The sequence below is a fragment of the Homarus americanus genome, unplaced genomic scaffold (assembly GCF_018991925.1).
Source record: "Homarus americanus isolate GMGI-L3 unplaced genomic scaffold, GMGI_Hamer_2.0 scaffold29478, whole genome shotgun sequence".
Classification (NCBI taxonomy): domain Eukaryota; kingdom Metazoa; phylum Arthropoda; class Malacostraca; order Decapoda; family Nephropidae; genus Homarus; species Homarus americanus.
Window position 1 is genome coordinate 1,619,356 of NW_024747997.1, and position 25,660 is coordinate 1,645,015.

At 48.2% G+C, this 25,660-nt stretch overlaps 1 protein-coding gene across 9 annotated transcripts in view; it reads right to left on the reverse strand.

The window, feature by feature from the left end:
* Positions 1-25,660, reverse strand: part of LOC121879966 (band 4.1-like protein 5) — a 65,289-nt gene that overhangs the window by 18,951 nt on the left and 20,678 nt on the right. For all 9 annotated transcript variants that reach the window (XM_042386827.1, XM_042386830.1, XM_042386829.1 and 6 more), the window contains one exon: positions 5,427-5,531. In XM_042386827.1, coding sequence (XP_042242761.1) covers positions 5,427-5,531 — 105 coding nt within the window. The remainder of the gene's footprint in view (positions 1-5,426; positions 5,532-25,660) is intronic.

Below are 25,660 nucleotides of genomic sequence, written 5' to 3' on the forward strand. Positions count from 1 at the left end.
TTATTAGGACTGAGGGTTGGTGACCACGGCCCCCCACTCGTAGAAGTTATTAGGACTGAGGGTTGGTGACCACGGCCCCCCACTCGTAGAAGTTATTAGGACTGAGGGTTGGTGACCACGGCCCCCCCACTCGTAGACGCAGATGTACACAGCAAATCTGTTCTAGTCTGTAGGGCACAAGGGCCAGGCAGGGGGGGATGAAAGACCACAGCCACGGTAATTACTGGTTTATGTCTGAGGTTAACGAGGTTGTTGGCCAGTTAATATGTACACGCCCGTCCCTCATAGTGAGAGCCGAGTACAGCCTGAGTGAGCCGAGTACAGCCTGAGTGAGCTGAGTACAGTGAGTGAGGCGAGTACACTCTATGAGTTAGCTTAGTAGTAGTGATGATGGTATTATTATTAAAGTATGAATCATTAAAGGTATAAAATAAAGACTAATTATATCCGTCTGTCTATCAACAAGATGAATGAATTAATGAATGAATCAATGAATGAATCAAGGAATGAATCAATGAATGAATCGGTGAATTAGTGAGTACAGGGAGACACACCACACACACAGACATACACACACACACACACACAGACATACACACACACACAGACAGACACACACACAGACAGACACACAGACATATACACACACACACACACACAGGACCAGTCAGGCGTTGAGCGGTTACCAGTCAGCCAGAGACCAAGTGGCCTACATATTCATATAGTCTCTCTCTCTCTCTCTCTCTCTCTCTCTCTCTCTCTCTCAAACGGCTGTCTACATTGATCACTTGAAGATTCGCCTCCCTCAGTTTAACTAACCTAACCTAATGCTAACCTAACCTAACCTAATGCTAACCTAACCTAACCTAACCCACACAGTTATGGTGGTTACTCTTCAGGTGATATAAGCTGGGGTGACTAATCTTCAGGTGGTGTGTAAACAATCGATGACGTCACCTTTGTCAACACAGACGAGACTATGAAGGAGGAGGACCCGAGGGAGGAACCGGAGGAGGACCCGACGGAGGAACCGGAGGAGGAGGACCCGAGGGAGGAACCGGAGGAGGACCTGGGAGGAACCGGAGGAGGACCCGAGGAGGAACGGAGGAGGAGGACCCGAGAGGAGAACCGGAGGAGGACCCGAGGGAGGAACCGGAGGAGGACCCGACGGAGGAACCGGAGGAGGAGGACCCGAGGGAGGAACCGGAGGAGGACCCCCGGAGAGGAGGACCCGAGGGAGGACCGGGAGGACCCGAGGGAGGAACCGGAGGAGGACCCGACGGAGGAACCGGAGGAGGAGGACCCGAGGGAGGAACCGGAGGAGGACCCGAGGGAGGAACCGGAGGAGGAGGACCCGAGGGAGGAACCGGAGGAGAAAGACCCGAGAGAGGAGTGTCACACAGTATCACGTACCAGGATGAATCATGAGTGACCGGACGTAAGTAACACATGATAACTGTTACCTGCCCCCCCCAGCCACATGTGACACCCTCCCTCACCCTCACCACACTGACCCTCCTTCACCCCTCCCCTCACCTCACCCTGACACCTCCTCACCTCACCACACTGACCTCCTTCACCTCACCTCCCTGACACCTCCTCACCACACTGCACCCTCCCTTCACCTCCCTGACACCTCCTCACCCTCACCACTGACCCTCCTTCACCTCACCTCACCTCCCTCCTCACCACACTGGACCTCCCTATCCCTCCCTACCATACTTTCATAAACTAACTGAGAAGGAAAGGTTAACCTAACCTGACCTGACCTAACCCGAGGATGCATGAAAGACTCCCAGAAGATAGAGAGAGAGAGAGAGAGAATAATGAGGCAACAAAGCATGGACATAGTTTCTCTCCCCCTTCCCTCCCCTCCCTGCCTCTCCCCCTTCCCTGCCTCTCCCCCTCACGATCAAGTTACCATAGCCAACAGCAACAAGCCTCTCCACACACACACACACCATCACCTGAAAATTAGCCCCAGTTTATTTCCCCTTAATACACAACCACCATAACCTAACGTAACCTCACCAAATACCCAAGGTAGTTAAGGTGTTTAATTATCGGTTGAAATAAGCTAGGGGGGGTTAATCTTCAGGTGTGTGATGCAGCTATTTCGAGTTTAAAATTTCCGGAGTTGAGGCGGATAAGCTAGAGTACTAGAGGGAGGGGGTGGTGGTGGGGTAGGGTTGGCTGGACGTAGGCGGGGAGGGAGGGGGTGGTGGTGGGGTAGGGTTGGCTGGACGTAGGCGGGGAGGGAGGGGGAGGAAAGGGTTGGGCTGTGAGAGAGAGAGAGATGGAGAGAGGACTGACCACAGCGGCGCCTCATCAGTCTAGTCTAGTCTCTCTCTCGCTCTCTCTCTCTTTCTCAGATTAACCACATCAAATAATCAATAAATAATCAAATAAGCAATATAATATATATATATACATTCACGTCACAGCCTCTCAACGCTTTTCTTTATCCATATCTGGCAACATCTGGCAATGACCCAAGTGTTGCGCGGCCAGACGTACGACCACGACTATCTCCAACCAACACAAACTTTTATAACCAAGGAAACACAAGAAAATAACTTCTCTAGTGGACAACAGTTAATAAATCAGTCAGTTAAATAGTGTTACATGTTAAATAATTGTCTCTAAGTCTACATGTTGGCGGAAGGCGGGCATGACGGGGTAAGGTTTTGACCCAGGCAGACGAAGGGAAGGGGCTGGCGGACATAAGGGTTGAATTTTCTAGAATCACCCAAACATGTCACCACGCCAGCGAAAATTTATATTCTGGAGGGTGTGGCGCTGAGAGGGTGTGACGCTGAGAGGGTGTGACGCTGAGAGGGTGTGACGCTGAGAGGGTGTGGCGTGGAGCAACAGTCACACCACCACGTATTATATGAAACTCGAATCAGATGACTTGTAAAGATTATCCCCACCCAAGCTTACTTCACCCGATAAGTAGCACACCTTAACGTTACCTGTGGAGGGGATGGTCAGGTTAGCGTCAGGTCATGTGTCAGGTCAAAGTTCAGACCAACTCCATTATGACCATAGTTATCTTGTGGGGTCATTCTGTGTCTCTTCACCCCTTTAAGTTATCCACTCCACATAACAGCAAATATAACTTATATCATCTATGTTTAGGCTAAATGATCTAACCAGGAACGAACTCATAGCAAACACGACCACTAACTAGAACACAACACGCTGAGACGCTTCTAGTATAGTCTGGACACACACAGCTAAGGTTCTGAGGCCAAAACAGGTTATTGCAACATTTACTTTAACCTACCCTGTTAATAGATGTCATGAGTCAAATAGTAAGAGCGCCATGAATCAACTGTTTCTAGGTACAGTAAACAGTACTTTCATATGGACAATTCTCGGAACAAAATGACGCATTATTCACGAGTACTACAGTACACCACACAGCTGAATTAATATATAAATATAAATATTTTCACCTATCATATTAATATAATGATGTCATTAAGTTATTAATCATTCAGCTGTTGGTTTATATTTTCACAATAGAAAATAAATCACTCATCTCCCGAGGGTATGATCACCTCTCTCCCGGCATCTGGCAACAGCATGGCCCCTCCCCCCTTCCCTCGTCTCTGAACCTATATGATATTGCTGGAGGCCAGTAATCATCTATGTGCTTGTGGCGGCCAGTGTTCAGACCTCAAGCCACGATACTTGAGTGAATAAAAGATAATAAAATCGTGATGGAGTAAGATACCCCTTAGGGCGCTCCGTGCTGCCCCGCCAGGTCTAAACTCGCTCCTCAACAGCCAACACCCGCATTAGGAAAACAACAGGTGTGCTTTTTTTAAAGAATCATGAGATATAATATTTTGTTTTGATAATTTAAGACAATGTACATTATCAAACCACGTGTACTCAAATACAAAAAATACGTTTGATAAATACATATACCTGTATACAGTAGTCTTAATTTACGTAAATATCACACACACACAAAATATTCACAAAATTGAGGTTTCATTAGCCAGAAATATGACTCCGTTATTTCCTACGTCAGGGTACAGGGTATGGCAAGGGCTAGGAGGCGGGGCTACAGACCTGCCCAGCGAGCGGGATCTGGCAACCTCTCGTGACGTCACCCAAGTAATGTCTAGGGCAGGAATTATTCAAAAATAATGAAAGGCTTAAGATGAGAAAAACAACAATAATAATCCCCAAATACAAGCTACTGTGTCGTAAACTCACACCACAGGAAGAATAATTTGATAAACGATAAGAAAATAACCAGAAGATGTTCAAGATAGAGATAACTACTTAATGTAACGTTGAATGCCCCACCAGACACGCTGACACTACGCATACCCACGGTCATACCCTACCTCCCTTAATCTTAAAAATATACCTAAAACAAGGGTCAAATGTTATACCAAAGACACATAGATTCCTTATATTTTAATGACTGTTGATTTTGTTTACTTACAGATCAATTATAAACAGAGACTATAGTTACTGAAGCATAGTAATACATCAACATTATGCGGTGTGTGATGGCGACCCCTGGCAGTGTTGGTTGAGATGAAACTAGACACGGTATTGAAATTCAAATTCTCCTTCCGATGTCTATATTAAAGTAGAGGCGCAGTATGTATAGCTTAATTATTTACGTTACAAAATTATTATCTGACAGTATTTTAATTTTAACCTCCCAAGGACGATGGTTTTAACCCCTTTGAGGAGGGTATTTTTAAACCCTCGTCCTCAAAGGGTTAAACCATCGTCATTAAAGGTTTAGGTTAGCTGGTTACTACACAAAACCGTATACCATCGTCATTCAGTTTAATATGTCCACAATAACTCACCACTGTAGTACATAGCCACAACCACCCGTCCTCACACACCATCACAGGTCTCTACAGAATGATCTTCCCGTCTCCTCCCTCACTCTCCACCATCACCACCACCTCTCCTCCCTCACTCTCCAATATCACCACCACCACACATATCTCACTCTCCCCACCACAACATCCCACACCTCCCCACAACCACCACATGCCACACACACCTACTTCCCCACCACTACCACAAACCCCCCCCCCACGCCATCACCACAACCACCACACACACACACACAGACGACCAGCTGATCCAGTGTCAACACAAGTCAGCTGGTCTGGGTCACCTCACCTCACCTCCGCCCAGATCACTCTCGTCCCCAGCCTCTCTCTCTCTCTCTGACAATACCAGTCTGTGTTTTTCCATGTTTCATTCCACTATGTTCCGTGTTCCACTATGTTCCGTGTACCACTGTTCTGTGTTCCGCCATTCTGATGAGAGGCCGTGGTTGTGATGGCTAGGGCGTGGTTACGATGGGACACAAGACGTGGTTTGGAAGGGATAAGACCTAGAGATGGCTATATATACAAGACGTGGTTACTCACAGGGACGTGGTTGGCATCCGTGTACTGGAGACCAAAGTAATCCTTCTCTATGATGTCCAGAGAGTAGACCACACGCTCGAACAGCTCCTGGCCCTGAGACTTTTTCTGTAGGAGAGAAAATAATGACGGTAATAATAATAATAACAATAATAATAACAATAATAATAATAATAACAATAATAATAATAACAATAATAATAATAATAATAATAACAACAATAATAATAATAACAATAACAATAACAATAATAATAATAATAAAAATAATAATAATAACAATAATAATAACAATAACAATAATAACAATAATAATAATAATAACAATAATAATAACAATAATAATAATAATAATAACAATAATAATAACAATAATAATAATAATAACAATAACAATAACAATAATAATAATAACAATAATAATAACAATAACAATAATAACAATAATAATAATAATAACAATAATAATAACAATAATAATAATAATAATAATAATCATGATGACAATAATAATACAGTAATAACAAAATGATGACAATGATAACAATAATAATAATAATACAGTAATAATATCAACTGTCATGGTAGTAGTTGTGGTAGTGATGGTGGAAGTAATAGTGGTGGTGGTAGTTGTGGTAAGAGTGGTGGTGGTGGTAGTTGTGGTGGCAGTTGTGGTAAGAGTGGTGGTGGTAGTTGTGGTAAGAGTGGTGGTGGCAGTTGTGGTAAGAGTGGTGGTGGTAGTTGTGGTGGTGGTGATAGTGGTGAAGACATACAACTGCATCGTGACGGTCACCGCAAGCTACCCCCCCCCCACTGTCCCACACTACCTTCCCCTCCCACCCTCCCACACTTCCTTCCCCTCCCCCTCTCCCACACTTCCTTCCCCTCCCCCTCTCTCCCACACTACCTCCCTCTCTCCCACACTACCTCTCCCTCTTGTCATTACCATATACTTCCCTCTTATGGCCGCTACAATTGTTAATAAACCATGAATTATTATTATTACACACACACACACACACACACTATTACCTCAGTCAAGCACCTTAACTCCTTTGTTGGAGGGGGGGGGGAGCAGACACGGGGACCTGTGTGTGTGTGTGTGTGTGTGTGATCATCATACACACACAGCAGACAGCCACAACAGTGTGGTTAAACAGGCGGTCTGGCTCAGGAAGTCTCGTCTTGGTCACTGTAGGAACAATCACCACAATAACCACCACCACAATCATTACAACCACCATAATCATTATAGCCACCACATTCACAACCACCATCACAATCACAGCCACCACCACAATCACAACCACCATCACAATCATCATTGAACCTACCACAATAAATCATAATCATCATCATCATCGTTATCTGCCATCTCCGTCGTTCTTACCTGCAAACACACACACACACACACACACGTCTTTTCACCTGGCTTAATTAGGAGTGCCTTGTGTATAGCAACCAACCACAACCATTGTTACCAGACCAACGAGGCGTGATGATAACAGGGGCGAGGTCTTGTTAATTACCGGGTCTTGGGTAATTAGTGAGGTGGGGGGGGGGGTACTGGAGCATGAGAGAGAGAGAGAGAGAGAGAGAGAGAGAGAGAGAGAGTAACAAATCGTCCAAACACCTATTCTCTCTTCTCTCCCTATCTTCTCCCTCCTCTCCCTTATCTTCTCCCTCCTCTCCCTTATTTTCTTCCCCCTCCCCTTTCTCCCTCACCTCCCCCTCCCTTAGCTCCACCCCTCCCCTAGCTACTCCCCTTTCAACACCACCACCCAATATCACATGTCCTCCCCTTACCCTCCTCCCCCCTCTTTCTCTCACTCTCGAGACCAAGCCCCCTTCCCCTCCCCATCTCTAAACCCCACTAATAATGTCAACAACCACACACACATAGTACACAGTACACACACACACACATACATACACACATACATACATACACACACAGACAACTCGAGGTGTTTGAGGGAGAAGAGAGATGGAATGGGTAGTGGGAGAGAGAAATAGGTGAGAGGAAGGGGGAGGTGGGAGGGGAAGGGGAGGGGGGGAAGGGGGAAGGGAGACTCAGACCAATGATAACAGGTGATAATCGCCCTTTGTGTTATCACCTGGATTACGACACCACTCCCCGACACCCAACAAACAACAAAAACAAACAACAAAAAACAAACAAACAAACAAAAACAAACAAACAAACAACACACAAAAATCACAGCCACCACTTCGTGAATGAAAGTTAAAAGTTTAGTAATTATTCAACACAATATTTTATGGCTCCAATTATTGTGTGTGTGTGTGTGTGTGTGTGTGTGTGTGTGTGTGTGTGTGTGTGTGTGTGTGTGTGTGTGTGTGTGTGTGTGTGTGTGTGTGTGTGTGTGTGTGTGTGTGTGTGTGTGTGTGTGTGTGTGTGTGTGTGTGTGTGTGTGTGTGTGTGTGTGTGTGTGTGTGTGTGTGTGTGTGTGTGTGTGTGTGTGTGTGTGTGTGTGTGTGTGTGTGTGTGTGTGTGTGTGTGTGTGTGTGTGTGTGTGTGTGTGTGTGTGTGTGTGTGTGTGTGTGTGTGTGTGTGTGTGTGTGTGTGTGTGTGTGCGTGTGCGTGCGCGTGTGTGTTGAGGACATCAGGAAGAGACTGAGAAAAGAAAGAGTTTAAGTGGAATGGAGTCACACACACACACAGGTGTTGGATCAGAACACCTGTGAAAGACATAGGGGAAGGAGGGGGGGAGGAGGAAGGGGGGGGTGACAGGAGGGAGGAGGAGGGGGGAGGTTGCCAGGTATCACCTCCCCCCTCACCTACATCATCACTATCACCACCAATTACACTCCACCATCACCTTGTTTCATCATTGTTGCCTCAAACTAACCAATTCGTTCTGGCCAATTCACACCTCACACCTCCAACACCCCCCCCTCCCCCCGCGGTCACTCTCTTCCCTGCTCACTGTTGGGGAAACTCACACTGCCAAGGTGGACGTGTTACCTTTTGAACCAGACAGGTTATTGTGTTACCTTGAGACAGACAGACAGGTTATTGTGTTACCTTGACAGACAGACACAGGTGATTGTTACCTTGACAAATAGTATTTAAGCTAAGCTAAAGGTAAATTATTTTATGAGAGAGAGAGCCCCTTCCCCCTCCCTCCCTCCCCTCTCACATTTCACTTCCCCTCCTCCCCTCTGCTGTTCCTTCCCTCTCCCCCCCTCCCTCCCTCTCCTTCTTTTCATCCCCCCTTCCTTTCCCACACAGGTTGCTAATGGTCGCCACCCCTCACTTACTGGCTGGAGCAGGTAAGGCCGTGTGCAGAGAAGCCATTTCCTGTTCTCACCTCACCTGTTGTGTGTTGTGGTGGTGTGTTGTGGTGTGTTGCGTGGTGTGGTGTGGTTGCGTGGTGTGGTGTGTTGCGTGGTGTGTTGTGGTGTGTTTGTGGTGTGGTGTGTTGTGGTGGTGTGTTGTGGTGGTGTTGTGTTGTGTGGTGTGTTGCGTGGTGTTGTGTTGTAAATTAGTATGTTGGGAGGAGTCCGTCTGTGGCACTTGTCTGATAGATAGATAGACCACCACCACCACCACCACCATCACCACCACCACCACCACCACCACGATCATCACCACGATCATCACCACCGCCACCACGATCATCACCACCGCCATCACCACCACCACGTGACCAGAGGACTAACATCTATAGTGACCTTGTCGACCACCGCCTCTGTAACTCAATGAAGTGTTAATGACTAAGTCTCTATCACCAGCACGTCCCTAACACACCTCAACACACCCTAACACACACCTCAACACACCCTAACACCCTAACACACACCTCAACACACTCACCCCCACCTTACCTCAACACACTCACACACACCTCAACACACTCACCCCCACCTTACCTCAACACACTCAGTTGTATGTAAACTTTGAGTGAACAGACTTTAAGTTAGGTTAGGATATGCTAGGTTAGGTTAGGTTAGGGTGGTTAATCTTCAGGTGGTCTCGATTTTGTCTTCGGATCCAGTCGGTGGAAGGGGAGGGGGTGAGGGATGGGGAGGGGTGAGAGGAAAGGGGAGGGGTGAAAGGAAGGGTAGGGGGTGAGGGGAAGGAAGGAAGGGAGGAGGGGAGAGGAGGAAGGGGGAGGGAGAAGGGAGGAAAGGAAGGGGGGGGAATTGAAGGGAGAATCTCTGGGTCTCTGTTGAATTCTTGGTGTTCTCCTGTCTCGTGGGATCCAGCAGAGGAAGCGGGTCATCGGTACACTGCCACACCTATAGGGGAGGGCAGCTGGCGTGACGGTGGTAATGAGGGTCCTGTGCGTGGTGTGGGGGGGGGAGGGCAGGAGAGAAGTGGAAGGGGGGAGGAGGAAGGGGTGTAAAGAAAGGGAGAAAGAGGGGGAGGGGAAGGAAGAAGGAAGACGGAGGGAGGAGGAGTCACCCTGGCCCACCATGGTATCCTGTGTCATAATCTACACCACACTCACTCGTCTCCCCCTCACCACAGCTCGACAAATAACCGTTCCATTCCTCAACCAGGTCGAATAGGGGCGCCCCACACTCACTGATCGGCCGCGGGACTCGAACCAGGGGCCAGGAGACGAGGTTTATCATCCTCTCGGCAGTATGTGTACAGTATACCATAACATACGACACCGGTACGTTAACTTTTGTATTCTTGTACGATAAGTTTTTTAACCTGATGACGTAATGAACTATACTTCTCGTGACGTCAACACTCTGCAACGTACGATACCTTACACGCTCATAATGAGTGACGTAATACTAGACCAGGAACACACACACACACACACACACACCGCAGCAAAATGTGTGTGTGTGTGTGTGCGTGTTTATCAACCTGTAGATCAACTAGTGAGGGGCCGACACACGTGACCGGAATTAATAAACCATCGGTCGTTAGTGGAGCTGGTTCACCCCCGACCTACAACACGCCGCCATAACTTTACCTAACTAACTCACAACACACTACAACCTGTCTGACTCACAAAGGTCACCATAACTTGAGACACACACACACACACACACACACACCACACACGTTACCTCTACCTTCACCCAAGTCATCATAATGTGAACTTCTAGCATGTTCAAAAAGTTCAATTCCCACCTTTGTTCAACACCATCAAGGCTGACTAATGAACAGAACACTTGGCTACAATAGGATTCACTCGAGAACAAAAATAACTATCCCCCACTAGTATATCATCACCTGATTAACTTTAACTGGGGGGCTAGGCTAGGCTAGGTTTGGTTAGATTTGGTTAGGGTTGGTTAGGGTTGGTTGGGGTTGGTTTGGTTAGGGTTGATTAATTAATATTCAGGTGAGATAAGCATGGGGGGGGAATCCTCTGGTGATCCGTTATGAATACTAATAAACACGACTCACTTAACACGACTCACTTAACACGACCCGCTTAACACGACTCAATTAACACAGATCAACCCATGACAGACCTTACCCACACACCAACCCATGACAGACCTTACCCACACACCAACCCATGAAACTGTATCTCTGGGGATTTTATTTATTTATTAATTTATTTTTTGTGGGGGGGAACAAGATGCCATCCCACACTCCTGAGTCATTCACAAAGGTTAAAGGGTCGACTTGTTCACAGCCTGCCCTCGTCACCGCCCCCTGTCTCTTTCTCTGTCTGTTGTAGTGGACAGTGTGTATGTCTCTCTCTCTCTCTCTCTCTCTTCTACGTTAACTCGCTCGTCTCAAGGTATCCTGAGAGAGTCTACGAGCCATCCTTCACACCGCCTGTAGGAGCCCTGGAACGTAAAGCCTCCCTCAAGCTAAAGCCCCTGACTATGGCCCTGATGGAGGAGAGACCAGCCGAGACGAACCTTGATGAGAGAGAGAGAGAGAGAGAGAGAGAGAGAGAGAGAGAGAGAGAGAGAGAAGAAGAGAGAGAGCCGGTCAAGACCTGATAAGGATCCTCCACACACCCCCGTTAGTCACCCCCTTTCTAATCTCTCCCCTCTCCCCCACCCACACGTGAGTCATCCTTCTCCCCATCTCCTCCTCCTCCCCAGTCTTCCTCAAGCACCCCCATTCACCCCTCCTCCTCCCCACGTTTTCTGCCGCGGGGAGGGGAGGAAATAGGTTGGGGAGAAGAGAAGAACAGAACATACAATAATAACAAACAACAACAAATAATAACTAACAACAACAACAACAACAACAATAACATACAACAAACAACAACAATAACAAAATTAAACAAGCAACAACAATAATAATAATAACAAACAAGAACAACACCTCAACAATAACAAAACAGAACAACACCTGAACAATAACAACACCCGGACAATAACAGGTGACCGCCTCCTCACACCACACCTCACCGGTTCTTGTGACGACTATCTACCTCACCTGGCTGGGAGGGGGAGGAAGGGGGGTAGAGAGGAGGGAAGGGGGGAGTGAGAGAAGGAAGGGGGTGGGGGAGTAGAGAGATGTTGGAGCAAGTAAGAATTCCTCAACGAGAGAGAGAGAGAGAGAGAGAGAGTCATGACCTGGGGAGCAGTACAGTTAACCACGACACAGATCTGATCCTCGGCTCGTTCCTCCTCACCACCACCACCTCCTCCTTCTCTCCAACATACCCTCTTCCTCCTCCCTCCCTTCCCCACACCATCACCACCACCACTGGGACCACCAATAACACACGCCCTTAAACCCTTGACAGAACCCACTCGTGTTATCCAACTTCCTCGACCTTCCTGGAGGAGTAGGTGAAGGAGGTGAGGCTGGTCAGTAAGGCGGAAGTTTGGGGCTCTGAGTGTAGGGTGGTGGGGGGGAGGGATGGGGGGAGGGGGAGGGGGTGAGGCTGGTCAGTAAGGCGGGTTTGGGCTCTGAGGGGGTGGGGGGTGAGGAGGGGGAGGTGGGAGGAGGAGGGTGGGGAGGGTTCTTTCTCACCACAGGAAGCCTCGTGACCTGTCCTAAACGCATTCCAGCCTCCACCACGACACACGCCACTAATATACAGGTGCGGTTTACAGGTAATTATGATGGCGCTGGTCTCTACATCACCCAGGTAGGTTATACAGGTAGACATACATGTATACACCTCACTGTACAACACCCAGGTATGTATACAACAGACAGACAGACACAAAGACAGACAGACAGTGGACAGAACAGCTACAAGGTCCCATAAATTTACATCCAGTTAAACCTCCATATAACGAACTTCGCCCCGTTATATGGAGGGGCTCACATCTAACGGACCCTTGATATAACGAAGGATGACGAAGGAAGGAAGATGAGAATGATAAAGGAAGGAGAAAGGAGGAGGATGAAGGAAGAAGGATGAAGGAGGGAAGCTAACGTGTGGTGATTCGATTGGTTACACCCACACACACACACACAGAAATTCAGAGAGAGAGAGAGAGAGTAATTATCGCCCTTTTCCTCGTTTCTAATCATTATTGTTCATTTTCTTATTTTTCTTGTTCTTATCACACAGTTACAATGGTCTTATAATGCCCAGCTGACTGTGTTGTAAGTGGTGACTGTTATAAGTGGTGACTGTTGTAAGTGGTGACTGTTGTAAGTGGTGACTGTTTTAAGTGGTGACTGTTGTAAGTGGTGACTGTTGTAAGTGGTGACAGTGTTGTAAGAGAAAGTGAGAGTTAACCCTCCATTAGGGTTTATTTATTAACTTTTTTTTACTTCACTTACATAACTTTGGCCCATTGTCTGTCTCTTGATTAGTGGGGAGAGGGTGGGGAGGGGAGAGGGGTGGAGGGGGGAAGAGGGGTAGAGAGGGGGGGAGAGGGGTGTGGGGAGAGGGGGAGAGGGGTACAGGGGAGGAGGTGGGTATAAGGGGAAGGAGAGAGAGAGGCTGGCTCAATTAACAACTTTACTCACTGTCCACCTCCCCGTCTACCGTCCCAAACTGTCCACATACCTGAAGGAACACACAACACGTTAATAATACAGCAACAACAACAACAACAATAACAATAATAACAACAACAATAACAATAATAATAACAATAATAACAATAATAATAACAATAATAATAACAATAACAACAATAATAACAATAATAACAACAATAACAATAATAATAATAACAACAACAATAACAATAATAACAATAACAACAATAATAACAATAACAAATGAACAAGAGACACGACGTTTATAAAGTGACCAGAAGAAGAACAATAATTACGAATACGAAGGGATAACAAAGGGAAGAAGAGGGAGATGAAGAAGGGGGGATTACGAAGAGGAATAGGGAGAGTCAAGATGAGAAAGGAAGAGGGATGGAGGGAGTGAGGGAAGGAAGAAGGAAGGAATGAGGAAGAGGTGGAAAGGGAAGAATGGGGGGGAGGATGAAGGGGAGATGAGGAAGTAGAGGAGGAAGGAGAAATGAAGGAAGGGGGAGTATGAAGGAAGGAGGAGGGTGAAGGAGGGAGAAGAAACAACCAGACAAGGAAGTAGAGCAGAGAGAGGCAGAGTTAACCACAACGAGGTAGTTAGTGGGTACTGAACACACCAATTAAGACGGTGGGATTTAACTTAATGGAGTGTAGTGCTGCAGGGAGGAGGCTGTTCTCTCTCTCTCTCTCTCTTTCCGTGTGTGTGTATGAGAGAGAGAGAGAGAGAGAGAGAGAGAGTCCAGCTTGACCTCATCAACCACCACACCAACCCCGCCCCCCCTCAACCATGACTTACGGGTGCCCCACTTCTCTCTCTCACACACACACACACACAAACAATAGTCAGCTGGGTTACTGAAGTCTATCCACTATCCTAACCACATCCTGAGGAGAGGGAATAGAGAAACCTTGACCCTCTCCCCCACCCCACCCTGCACCGTGGCAAGTGAAGCCAGACAATGATTCATACACCACTCGGTACAGACACATTACATGACTTAACACTAAAACATAGGACCCAACTCGGCTACAGTATTAAAACTATGTATCTTATCTCGGCTATGTATCTTACAGGGGGAGAGAGGGGAGAGGGGGGAGAGGGGAGAGAGGGGAGGAGAGGGGACATACCACCATATCCTCGCTGATAACAATCGATGTCTCGTGTTAATATATATTGCATGGAAGATCAATAGTGTTACAGCGGCTTCTCTCTCCCGCTCACACACGACCTGCTCCAAGTTGGGGTGTGGAGGGGGTAGTGGAGGAGTGGGGGGTAGGAGGAGGGGGTAGTGGAGGAGGGGTAGTGGAGGAGGGGGGGTAGTGGAGGAGGGGGGTAGGGAGGAGGGGGGGGGTAGTGGGGGAGTGGGGGGTAGTGGAGGAGTGGTGGGAGGGGGGGGTAGGTGGAGGTTAGAGTGGTGGGGTTAAGTGAGAAATGAATACTGTGGCCAGGTAAACACCAGGTAAGGTAAACAAACCCCCCCCCACCACCACCTACCTCCTTCTCCTCTCTCTCTCTCTCCCACACACTCACTCTCTAAAGTATTACAAAAAACTACATACATACATACATACATACATACATACATACGGTACATTACATTTTCCCCTGTCACCTTCTCCTGTTGAAAATGACGTGTTAAACTCACTTTCTTTTAGGGTAAATTTGCATTGACTTTCTTACGTTAAATACAGTGTGCACCCTAACCACTTTCCGTGCACTAAACAGTTCCAATGACATTTTCAAGCTCACTTTCTCTATTGATTTATAGCTGTTTCTGAATTATGACACGCACGCACACACACACACACACACAAAAACTACTACTACTACTACACACACACATGTACACTTACAAAAACACCTACACACACACACGCCCACACGCCAGCTCCACCCAGCACGCCCTTGTAAGGAGACATCAAGGATCACTTCATCCCACAAGCATTAACCAGTTGAGTCGTAGCTACACAGGTACAAAGGGGCACACCTACAGGTACACACAGTAACGGTAAAACACACACACACACACAAACACACACACTACACACACACACACACACACTACACTACACTACACTACACTAGACGGACACAAATTTATTATGGCATCCAAACACCAACAGACCCACACCAGACACTGTTATGGCGCGCTTACTGCCTCTATGCTCCATCATCAATGCTCCTCTTGGACACACAAAATGCTCATCTGACTCCCAAGACTTCATCAATCACCAGTACCCGAGAAAACCAACCCACAACCCCACGACCCATTGCCAATACCCCGAACCCACAACCCCACGACCCATTGCCAATACCCCGAACCCACAACCCCACGACCCATTGTCAATACTCCGAACCCACAACCCCACGACCCATTGCCAATACCCCGAACCCATGACCCATTGCCAATACCCCGGACCCACGACCCATTGCCAATACCCCGACCCCAGGACCCAACTTAAGCCTGTGAGGGTACTGTGTCTGTCAGGCCTCACGCTGGTGCCGTAGACCCCAGCAGCCAATGTCTCCTCAGCCTGATCTAGAGTTCGAACTTAGGTAATAACAATAGGTTTACAGTTTATCATTATCATCGTTATGGTGCGGTGTACGTATGGTGTTGAAGAAGCATACTAGAGTCGTGAGATGGTGTGTGTGTGTGTGGGAAGGGGGGGGGCCACACAGTCAGCTGATTTCTGGCCCAGTTCCCACACCAGGCCACCCACAACCACCCCCTTCCCTATTACTGCCACCCACCACCACCCATAACCTGGCCACCCAACAACCACCCCTTCCCTACACTGCCACCCACCACCACCCATAACCTGGCCACCCAACAACCACCCCTTCCCTATTACTGCCACCCACCACCACCCATAACCTGGCCACCCAACAACCACCCCTTCCTATTACTGCCACCCACCACCACCCATAACCTGGCCACCCAACAACCACCCCTTCCTATCACTGCCACCCACCACCACCCATAACCTGACCACCCAACCACCTTCCCTATCACTGCCACCCACCACCACCCATAACCTGGCCACCCAACAACCACCCCTTCCTATTACTGCCACCCACCACCACCCATGACCAGGCCACCCACAACCACCCCTTCCCTATCACTGACACCCACCACCACCCATGACCAGGCCACCAACAACCACCCTTCCTATTACTGCCACCCACCACCACCTTGACCACCAACAACCACCCCTTCTATACTTCCACCCACCACCACCCATGACAGTTCAATGTTCATCTCCACCTAACCTAACCACCATTACCACCGCCATCCACTCTCTACTAATCCACCCACACCCACCCACCACCACACTCCACCCACCACCACACTCCACCCAACCACACACCCTACCATCAAGTCAGCCGAGCATGAGGAAGGAACCAGCGTAATGACACACACACACACACACACACACACACACGGGGGTTTTCCAGGCTTTGAGTATTTTCTGTAAGTGCGTGAAGATACTGTGTGTGTGTGTGTGTGTGTGTGTGTGTGTGTGTGTGTGTGTGTGTGTGTGTGTGTGTGTAAAGATCAGTATTTGTAGGAGAATTGAGGGCACCAATTCTACCACCAATCACACACACACACAGAAACAAACACTGGAAGGAGTGGGAGAAGAGGAGGAAGGAGGGAGAAAGGGCAGGAGTGGGGGAAAGGAGAAGAGAAGTTGAAGAGAGGAAGAAATAAGAGAGGTGGAGAGGGAAGAAGAGGGTGGAGAGGAGAGGAAGGAGAGGAAGAAAGGAAGAGGAAGAGGGGGAGGGAAGGAGGGAGAAGAGGGGGGGCTGCAGGAATGCAGGGCGGGAACGGGAGAGTGATTGACAAAGAGAAGGAGGAAAGGAGGAAGAGGAGAGGAACAAAAGAAAGAGAGAGAGAGAGAAAGAGAGAGAGAGACGACCACCACTAACGACCGACCAATTGGAGTTAACCTCTACCCCTTCCCCCCACTCCTCCTTCAACTCCACATTACATCAACACAGTGCCAGCTGTTAAGGGATGATCACACGGGGTAACAAACGGTGAGTGTTGGCAGGTGAGAGAGCTAATTAACGGTGTGGTGTGAGTGTGTGGTGTAGTGTGCCAGGTGTGGTGTGTAGTGGTGTGTCAGGTGTGTAGTGTAGTGTGTCAGGTGTATAGTTTATGTGTGTCAACAGAGAGAGAGAGAGAGATCAATACATACATACATACATAGTGAGTGTGTCTGAGATAGATTGAGAGTAGTAGACAGATAGATAGATAGATAGATAGATAGATAGAAGAGATAAGGAGTAGGGTGGAGTAAGGAAGAGGGTGGAGGGCGGAAGGAAGAGGAGTAGGGTGGAGTGAGGGCGGAAGGAAGGAGGGAGGAGGAAGAGACCGTAACGTGTAGTGAAGAATGAAGTAAATCTTATAGCCACTCGCCTGTAACGAAGAGGAAGAAGGGGAGGAGGAGAGGAGGAGGAGGAGAGGAGAGGAGGAGGAGGAGAGAAGAAGAGGAGGAGGAAGAGAAGAAGAGACAGACAGAGGTGGATGAACCTGATGACTCACCATAACACGGACGGACGGATGAATACGACGGTCGAGTAACCTGAGTAAGTACGTCACAGGAAGGTGGATGAGCAAGACGAGGTGGATGACACACACAAGATGGGTGAATGACATAGTTAAGGTGGAGGAATGAGTGACGTGGATGGGTGAGGCGGAAGAGTTAGGATACCACCCCTCCCCCCTACCCCCCCTACCGCCCCCATCACCCATAACACCTTGACCAGTATTAATGGGGTAAGCATCTCTGGCCGTGACAACACCCCATCCACTTACACACACACACACTCGCATGCACGCACACAGGTAAAGACACCCACCCACCCACAGTCACGCACACCCACACCAAGATCACCTACACATTCACAGTCACACACTCACATACAAACACGCACACACACACACCTACAGTCAAGCTCGCTCGTGTACATGACCAACACACGTACATCATAGCACACTTACACTGACCTCCATGTTTAAAGGTACACACGCGATGACCGTCAGGTGTACACGTCATTCACACACACACCTCCATGTCGGTATATCGCGTAAATTACTTACACAATACAAACGTGAGCCAAGACTTGTGATTTACGTACATGTGTATGTGTGTGTGTGTGTGTGTGTGTTTGTGTGTGTGTGTGTGGTAAATAATACACTCAATATACCAAACACATTTCATCTCAACATTATACCTGGGCCCTTAATTAGCAGGTTGGGGGGGATGCGGGTGGGGGGTAGGGGAGAGCAGGTGTGGGGAGAGGGCAGGTGTTGAAGTGTGGGGGAGGGCAGGTGTGTGTGGGGGAGAGGCAGGTGTGGTTAAGGTGTGGGGGAGGGGGCAGGTGTGGTGAGGATGTGGTTCAGATAGTGAGAGGACTTAGCCAGACAAGTGTCCACGTGGAAGCCGTATATGCACACACACACACACACACACAGGTAAGCAACGGTTGTGTAAGAGGCGGTGTTCACTGTTGTACCTTTACTTGTTAATACCTCTCCCCTCTCCCTCTCACCCCTCTCTCCCCCTTCCACCCCTTCTCAGGATCAAGCTGGAGTGGACCCCCTCTCACACAGGCCTCGGTGAACATGACAGAGTTGACGCCTGAACTAAAACTCGCGTCCGTGGAACTCTCATGAACAGTTGAACACACACACTCGGTCTGTCACCAGGAACTCTAAACAATGTAAACAGGAAGGAACTTGTTGATGAATATGAAGCCAGTAAACAAGTGCAAACAAACCAAACACACATTAGTCAATCAATTGTTTACCATGATGGGCCAGGTAACCAGATGCTGTAACCGCTAGACTAAGGTTAGGATATAAGTCCCTCTGGCTGTGTCCCTCAGGCAGATGTGAACAAGACTAAATGTAAAGTGTGTGGCCAGACATATTGCCACACACTGTACGATTCCCTCTCCCCTCACCCTCCTCCCTTCCCTCTCCCTCCTCCTTCCCCTCACCCTCACCCCCTCCCTCCCTCTCCCCTCACCCCTCTCTCACTACGGGGTTATCTCCTAACTGGTGTTAAATGAACGGATCTTATTAAGGTAGAGTCTCTGAACCACGATACACCCACCTGGTTTATATATCACACACACACACACACACCGCATGACTGTACTAAAGGGCTTGTGTGAGTGACAGGGTACACATGACTGGTTGACATCTCCCCGCCCTGGCAAAACACACACACACACACACACACACACTACACTATCACAGGTACACATACTACACTGGTACATGTACACCACCACCACCACAGACCATCCTTGACTCACCACAACTACACCCCACCTCAACCACCTCCTCCTCCCCTCAAGGTCAACCTCACCACAACCTACCACACTACAAAGGTTAATTAGCTATTGGTATGTGTTAAAAGTACATACACTAACCTAACTTAACCCTACACACACCACACACATACATATATACACCCACATACACTACACACACACACATACACTACACACACACACACACACACACACACTACACACCCACATTCACTACACAGACACACAGACACAGACACACACACACACATACACACATACACACACACACACTCGTTTCCGGTCAATATTACCATAAATTACTGACACAATAACATCTCTTCCATTGACCCAGTTTGTGACGTCACTATACTGGTTATATGGGACACTGTGTACACTACAGGCTACCGTACACACACGCACATACATACAACATACACACCCTAACATACATACAGGAACCCCGTCTGAAGTTCTGAACACAATCCCCCCCCCCGACCCTCTCACTCGTCTTCCCTGACCTCTCACTGTCTTTCCCCTGACCTCTCTACACCTCCACCCCCTAACCTCTAAGACCTTACACCCCACTTCTACCCCTGACCCCCACGACAAAAAGGGTTATGATCCCACAAAGAATGTCGGGAATTCCGTCACGCACATTTCGGAACCCGACTAAGAACTTGGAACGTATAAGTCGGGACGTTCTCGAACCTAAGAACGTTTGGACCAATACTTTCTAACCTAAGAACGTTTTGGCTTGAAGACTTTCTAACGCTTTGACCAACTCATTCTTACCTAAGACGTTTTAATTTGAGATCAAACTCCCCTGAGAACGTTTTGATACGACAATTTCTATCCCAAAAACGTTTCCTATATTAACATTACTAAAAACTACAGTAGATCCACGATACATCTCCCACTCAAGTACTGGAACCCCACTCAAGCACTCGAAGGAAGAGGAGGATATAGGGACGAAGTGGGGGAAGGAGGAAGGACAAGGAAGAAGGGGAGGAAGAAGAGGAGGAAGAAGAAGAGTCATCATAAGGACCTTTGAACCTTCATGACCTGACCTCGGCATTATGAATTGGTGGGGAGGGTGGAGGGGGGAGAGAGGGGGCGAATCGGTGGTGGTGGTGGTGGGGGGAGATGGATGGTTTGAGAGGAGGAGGAGGAGAACCGGGTCATGAGAGGGAGGGAGAAAGGGGTGTTGGGAATGGATGAGTGGATAGAAGGGGGGTGAGGTGAGGGGGAAGAATGGGTAGTGAGTGGGGTACAGGAAATAACCTACTGTAACTTACCTGTACCGCGGCAAAACACCCCAACGGTACAGCTACTTACGTCTTGACAATCATTTACAGGTAATGTTTATGATCACCTGTTGTTACCTGTAATGGTGGTGTGGGTGTAGTGGTGTGGGTGTTGATGGTGGTGTGGGTGTTGATGGTGGTGTGGGTGTACAACTACTATCACTACAACCGCTACCATAACTACCATCACCACCACAGCAACTACTACCACTACTACGTCACCTGAAGAGTCTCACATTGTCACAGGTCATTCACAACACACACACGACCGGATATGTATGTGTGTGTGTGTGTGTGTGTGTATGTATGTGTAAATGTGTGTATGTGTACCTGTAGAAGCGTATCTATGTAAATCTGACCCACCAAACTATTAACAGTCACTGGATACAATTAAGTCAACACACCTGTACTAAAAGACACTACAGGTAAAGCTTTAAACACACAGGTAAAGCTTTCATCACACAGGCCCTACACACCAATAAGCTTACCACCATCAAGATACTTACACAACAAAAAAAATTCCTACACTACTAAATTAAATAAAACACCATTAAACACCACAGTAAACGCAACAAACAAACAAACAAACTCTCTATAACCTAACCTAACCAAACAAATACATTCTGTCGTCCATTATTTCTTGTCTATCAGTACATGGCAACGATGACACAGTGTTGCCATGACCAGAAGAGAGAGAGTGAAGACCGCTACATCAACTCATCTTCAGGGAGTCAAGAGGGGTGATGGTACGTCTTATTCTGGTAACACTGACACGCTCCACAGATTGTAAACACGTGTAGGGATGATGATGATAATGATGATAATGATGAAAATAATAATAATAACAACAATAATAATAACTAAATAATAATAATAACAATAAAATAATAACAAATAATAATAATGGGAAGGGAAGGAAGGGGTATAAAGGGTGAAAGAGGGGGAAGGGGAGGGGTTGAAAGAGTGGATGAGGAAATGATGATGGTGGAGGAGAGGGGCGAGTGGGGGGTGGAGAGGGAGCTGGAGGGAAGAAGATGGTGAAGGGAGGTAGAGGAAGAGGGGGGATGGAGAGAGGGAGGAGGAGAGAGAAGGGGTGGGGGGGTGACAGGCCAAGGCGTGGGAATGAGGTAAAGACTAATAGCCGCCACCACTAACTACTTCTTCTCACCCTTCACAACACCACCATGATGGTTTGTTGGAGGTGGTGGTGATGGTTTGTTGGAGGTGGTGGTAGAGAAGAAGTTTAGCAGGTGTGGTGGTGAAGGTGGGGGTAGGTGAGGTGGAGGGAGAGAGGGTGAGAGGCCATACACTGTAGTAATGAGAGGAATGAGGAGGAGGAGGGAGGTGCAGTGAGGAGGAAGAAGAGTGGTTTATGGAGAGGGAGGAGGAGGTGGGACTTTAGAGGCAGGAAGGAGTACTGGAGGAGGAGGTGTTTCAGCAACCATGACCTTGAGGAGGGGAGGGGGGAGGAGGAAGAGGAAGGAGGGAGAGGAGGGCAGGAGAGGGAGGAGGAGAGGAGGGGTGAGAGAAACACAACAAGTGGCTCCCCGACTCTCAGTAAATCTCCCCACCATTACCTCAACCACCCACCGTGGCTTCCTCCCCCTCCAACCTCACCCCTCCCGCCTTCTTCACTCACTCACTAATGTTTCTATGGTCGTCCTTCTACCTCACCTGTCACCCTCTCCTACTCACCTGTCACCCTCTACCCTCACCTGTCACCCCTCTACCCTCACCTGTCACCCTTACCCTCACCTGTCACCCCTCTACCTCACCTGTCAACCCTCTACCTCACCTGTCACCTCTGTACCCTCCATGTCACCCTCTACCCCTCACGTGTCAACCTCCTCTTCACCTGTCACCTGATGAGCACGTGATGAAGCAGCCTCACCGGTTGTCATGGTAACGATCAGCTGACTGACATAAACAAACTCGTCGCTCACATAAAGCACCTGAACCCAACAACAGTAATTTATGTCAGGTAATAACTCTTAGTGTATGTCTCTCCCCCCTCCTCCACCCCCACCCAGAGAGGAGGGAGGGGAGGAGAAGGAGGAGGGGGGGAGGGAGGGAGGGGGGTATTTTTTTGTTTTGTCTTCTTCTTCTTCTTGTTTTTGCTTCATCCACTTCCTTTACCTGTCTTCTTCTCCTCCTTCTCTCTTCTACTATCTTCACCTCTCCTCCCCTCTTCCTCTTTCTTCACCTCTCCTCCCCTCTTTCTCTTTCTTCACCTATCGTCACCTCCTCCTCTTCTCTTCCTCTTCCTTCCCTCTTCTCCACCTCTTTCTCACCTCTTCCTTCACCTACCGTCACCTCCTCCTCCCCTCTTCCTCCCCCCTTCCTCCACCTCTTCCTCCACCTACCGTCACCACCTCCTCTTGTGACGGGTGAGGTAAGGACGACGTCGCCTCACCACACAGAAGCAGGATACGGTAAACAACCAGCCCTGACCTTCAACGTGTATACAAAGAGTTCACAGCTCGTCATAATGATGTGTGTGTGTGTACGTTACGGTTTACATATATGTGTACGTTAAGCTATTTACATCGTGTGTGTATATAAATTATGCTTGTGTGTGTGTGTGTGTGTGTGTGTGTGATAGCCCCTAATCTTAACCTAACCTAATCCTAAACAGCCTCAAGTTCCTAAATACAGCTGATCACACCAAATCGTCCAATCCCAAGTCGCCAACCAAACACAAGAGGCTCTTATAACACCCTGAGGAACGCCTGTAATTCCTCCTCTCTAGCTCACCTCTAGTTAATTACCTCTTCCGGCAAACACCACAGGAAACACCCCCCTCCCTCCCTCTCTATCTTCCCCCTCCACAATCACCACTACCACCCCTCCCTCACCCCTCTCCCTCCCCACCCAAAAATAAATAAATAAAATAATGATAAAAAATAATACAAACAAATTCTCTCAACTTCAACACCATTTTTGAGAAGAGAGAGAGAGAGAGAGAGAGAGAGAGAGAGAGAGAGAGAGAGAGAGTGGGAAGAGAGAGAGAGAGAACAAGGAGCCTCTGTGTGGGTGGGGGCGTCTCGTGAACCCTGGCCAGCACCACCCTTGCCGCCCAACCACCCACCCTGGACCATCTAACCACTCCACCCCCCATCAGCACACCCATTCCCCCATCTAGCCATTAATGTACCACAAACCCTCCCCCATCACCCCCACCAACACCTCACACCTATTAACATACCTCCACCCCTCACACCCTCCTCCACATGTCAGCCGCCCTCCTGGTCTATGGGGAGGGGGTAGGGGCAGCTCAGTGTCAGCCGTCATGTCTAGGAGCCCTGACAGCTTGTACTCGTTCCTCAACTAACTGGAGGAGGGTCACAACACCTCCTAGTCTCTACCACTACCAACCACCACCACCACCACCACAAGTACTACTACCATCATGACCACGAGTACTACCACTACCACCATCACCAACCCTTATACAACCACAACTACCACAACCTTCACCACCACCACAACAACAACCTTTACCACCACCACCACCACTACCACCACCTTTACTACCACAACTACCACCACCTTTACCACCACAACTACCACCACCTTTACCACCACCACAACAACAACCTTACCACCACTACCACAAATTCTGCCCACCAATTACCACAACCTCTACCACCACCACAACAACAACCCTTCACCACAACTACCACCACCTTCAGCCTCAGCCACAGTACAGTATGTTAATGATGAAAACTGATATAAAGATACAGATCACACACACTTACTCAAATATGTCCGAGTAAGGCAACTCTCTCACGTCATCCACCACACAGCAGACACACTCCAGTTTCACATAATCTTATTTTTTATCCGGGTCAAGTTCCCCTTAAAACCGGTTCCTCTCCTGGACGTACGCACACGCACACACACACATATACACATACATACATACACACACACACACACACAAACACACTCCACTTCAACAGCGACTTAACTACCGTAGAGTAATTAGCCCATAAAACAGGTCATTAAGGCAGGAGGGTAATTGACTCTCCTCCACCGTCATTGTCGTAAAAATATGAACATTTATTTGACGCTGCTGGTTAAGTGGGTTATCCGGCCATGAGGTAGATTATCCGGCCATGAGGGTAGATTATCCGGCCATGAGGGTAGATTATCCGGCCATGAGAAAGTAGATTATCCGGCCATGGACCCTAAATACAATAACTTGACCCTTATACGTATGCTTACCCTCGAACACTTCACTCATAAACCACACCCTCGAACACATTAAGTGTCATTAAACCACACCCCTGAACACACAAGGGTCATTAAACCACACCCTCGAACACATAACACCCATTAAACCACACCCTCGAACACATAACACCCATTAAACCACACCCTCGAACACATAACACCCATTAAACCACACCCTCGAACACACAACACCCATTAAACCACACCCTCGAACACACAACACCCATTAAACCACACATAACACCCATTAAAGCACACCCTCGAACACATTAAAGGGCCATTAACCTCACCCTCGAGATGGCTGACACTCGTCGATAATAACTTGACCACTTGGAGGGCGGTGTCGGTGTTTTAGTAGTCGTAGTATTTCAAGATGAGGACCACTTTGCTCTCTGAGGGTGACTGACAATGGTCGCCTTCACACTGAGCTGAGGGCCAAGTCATTTAA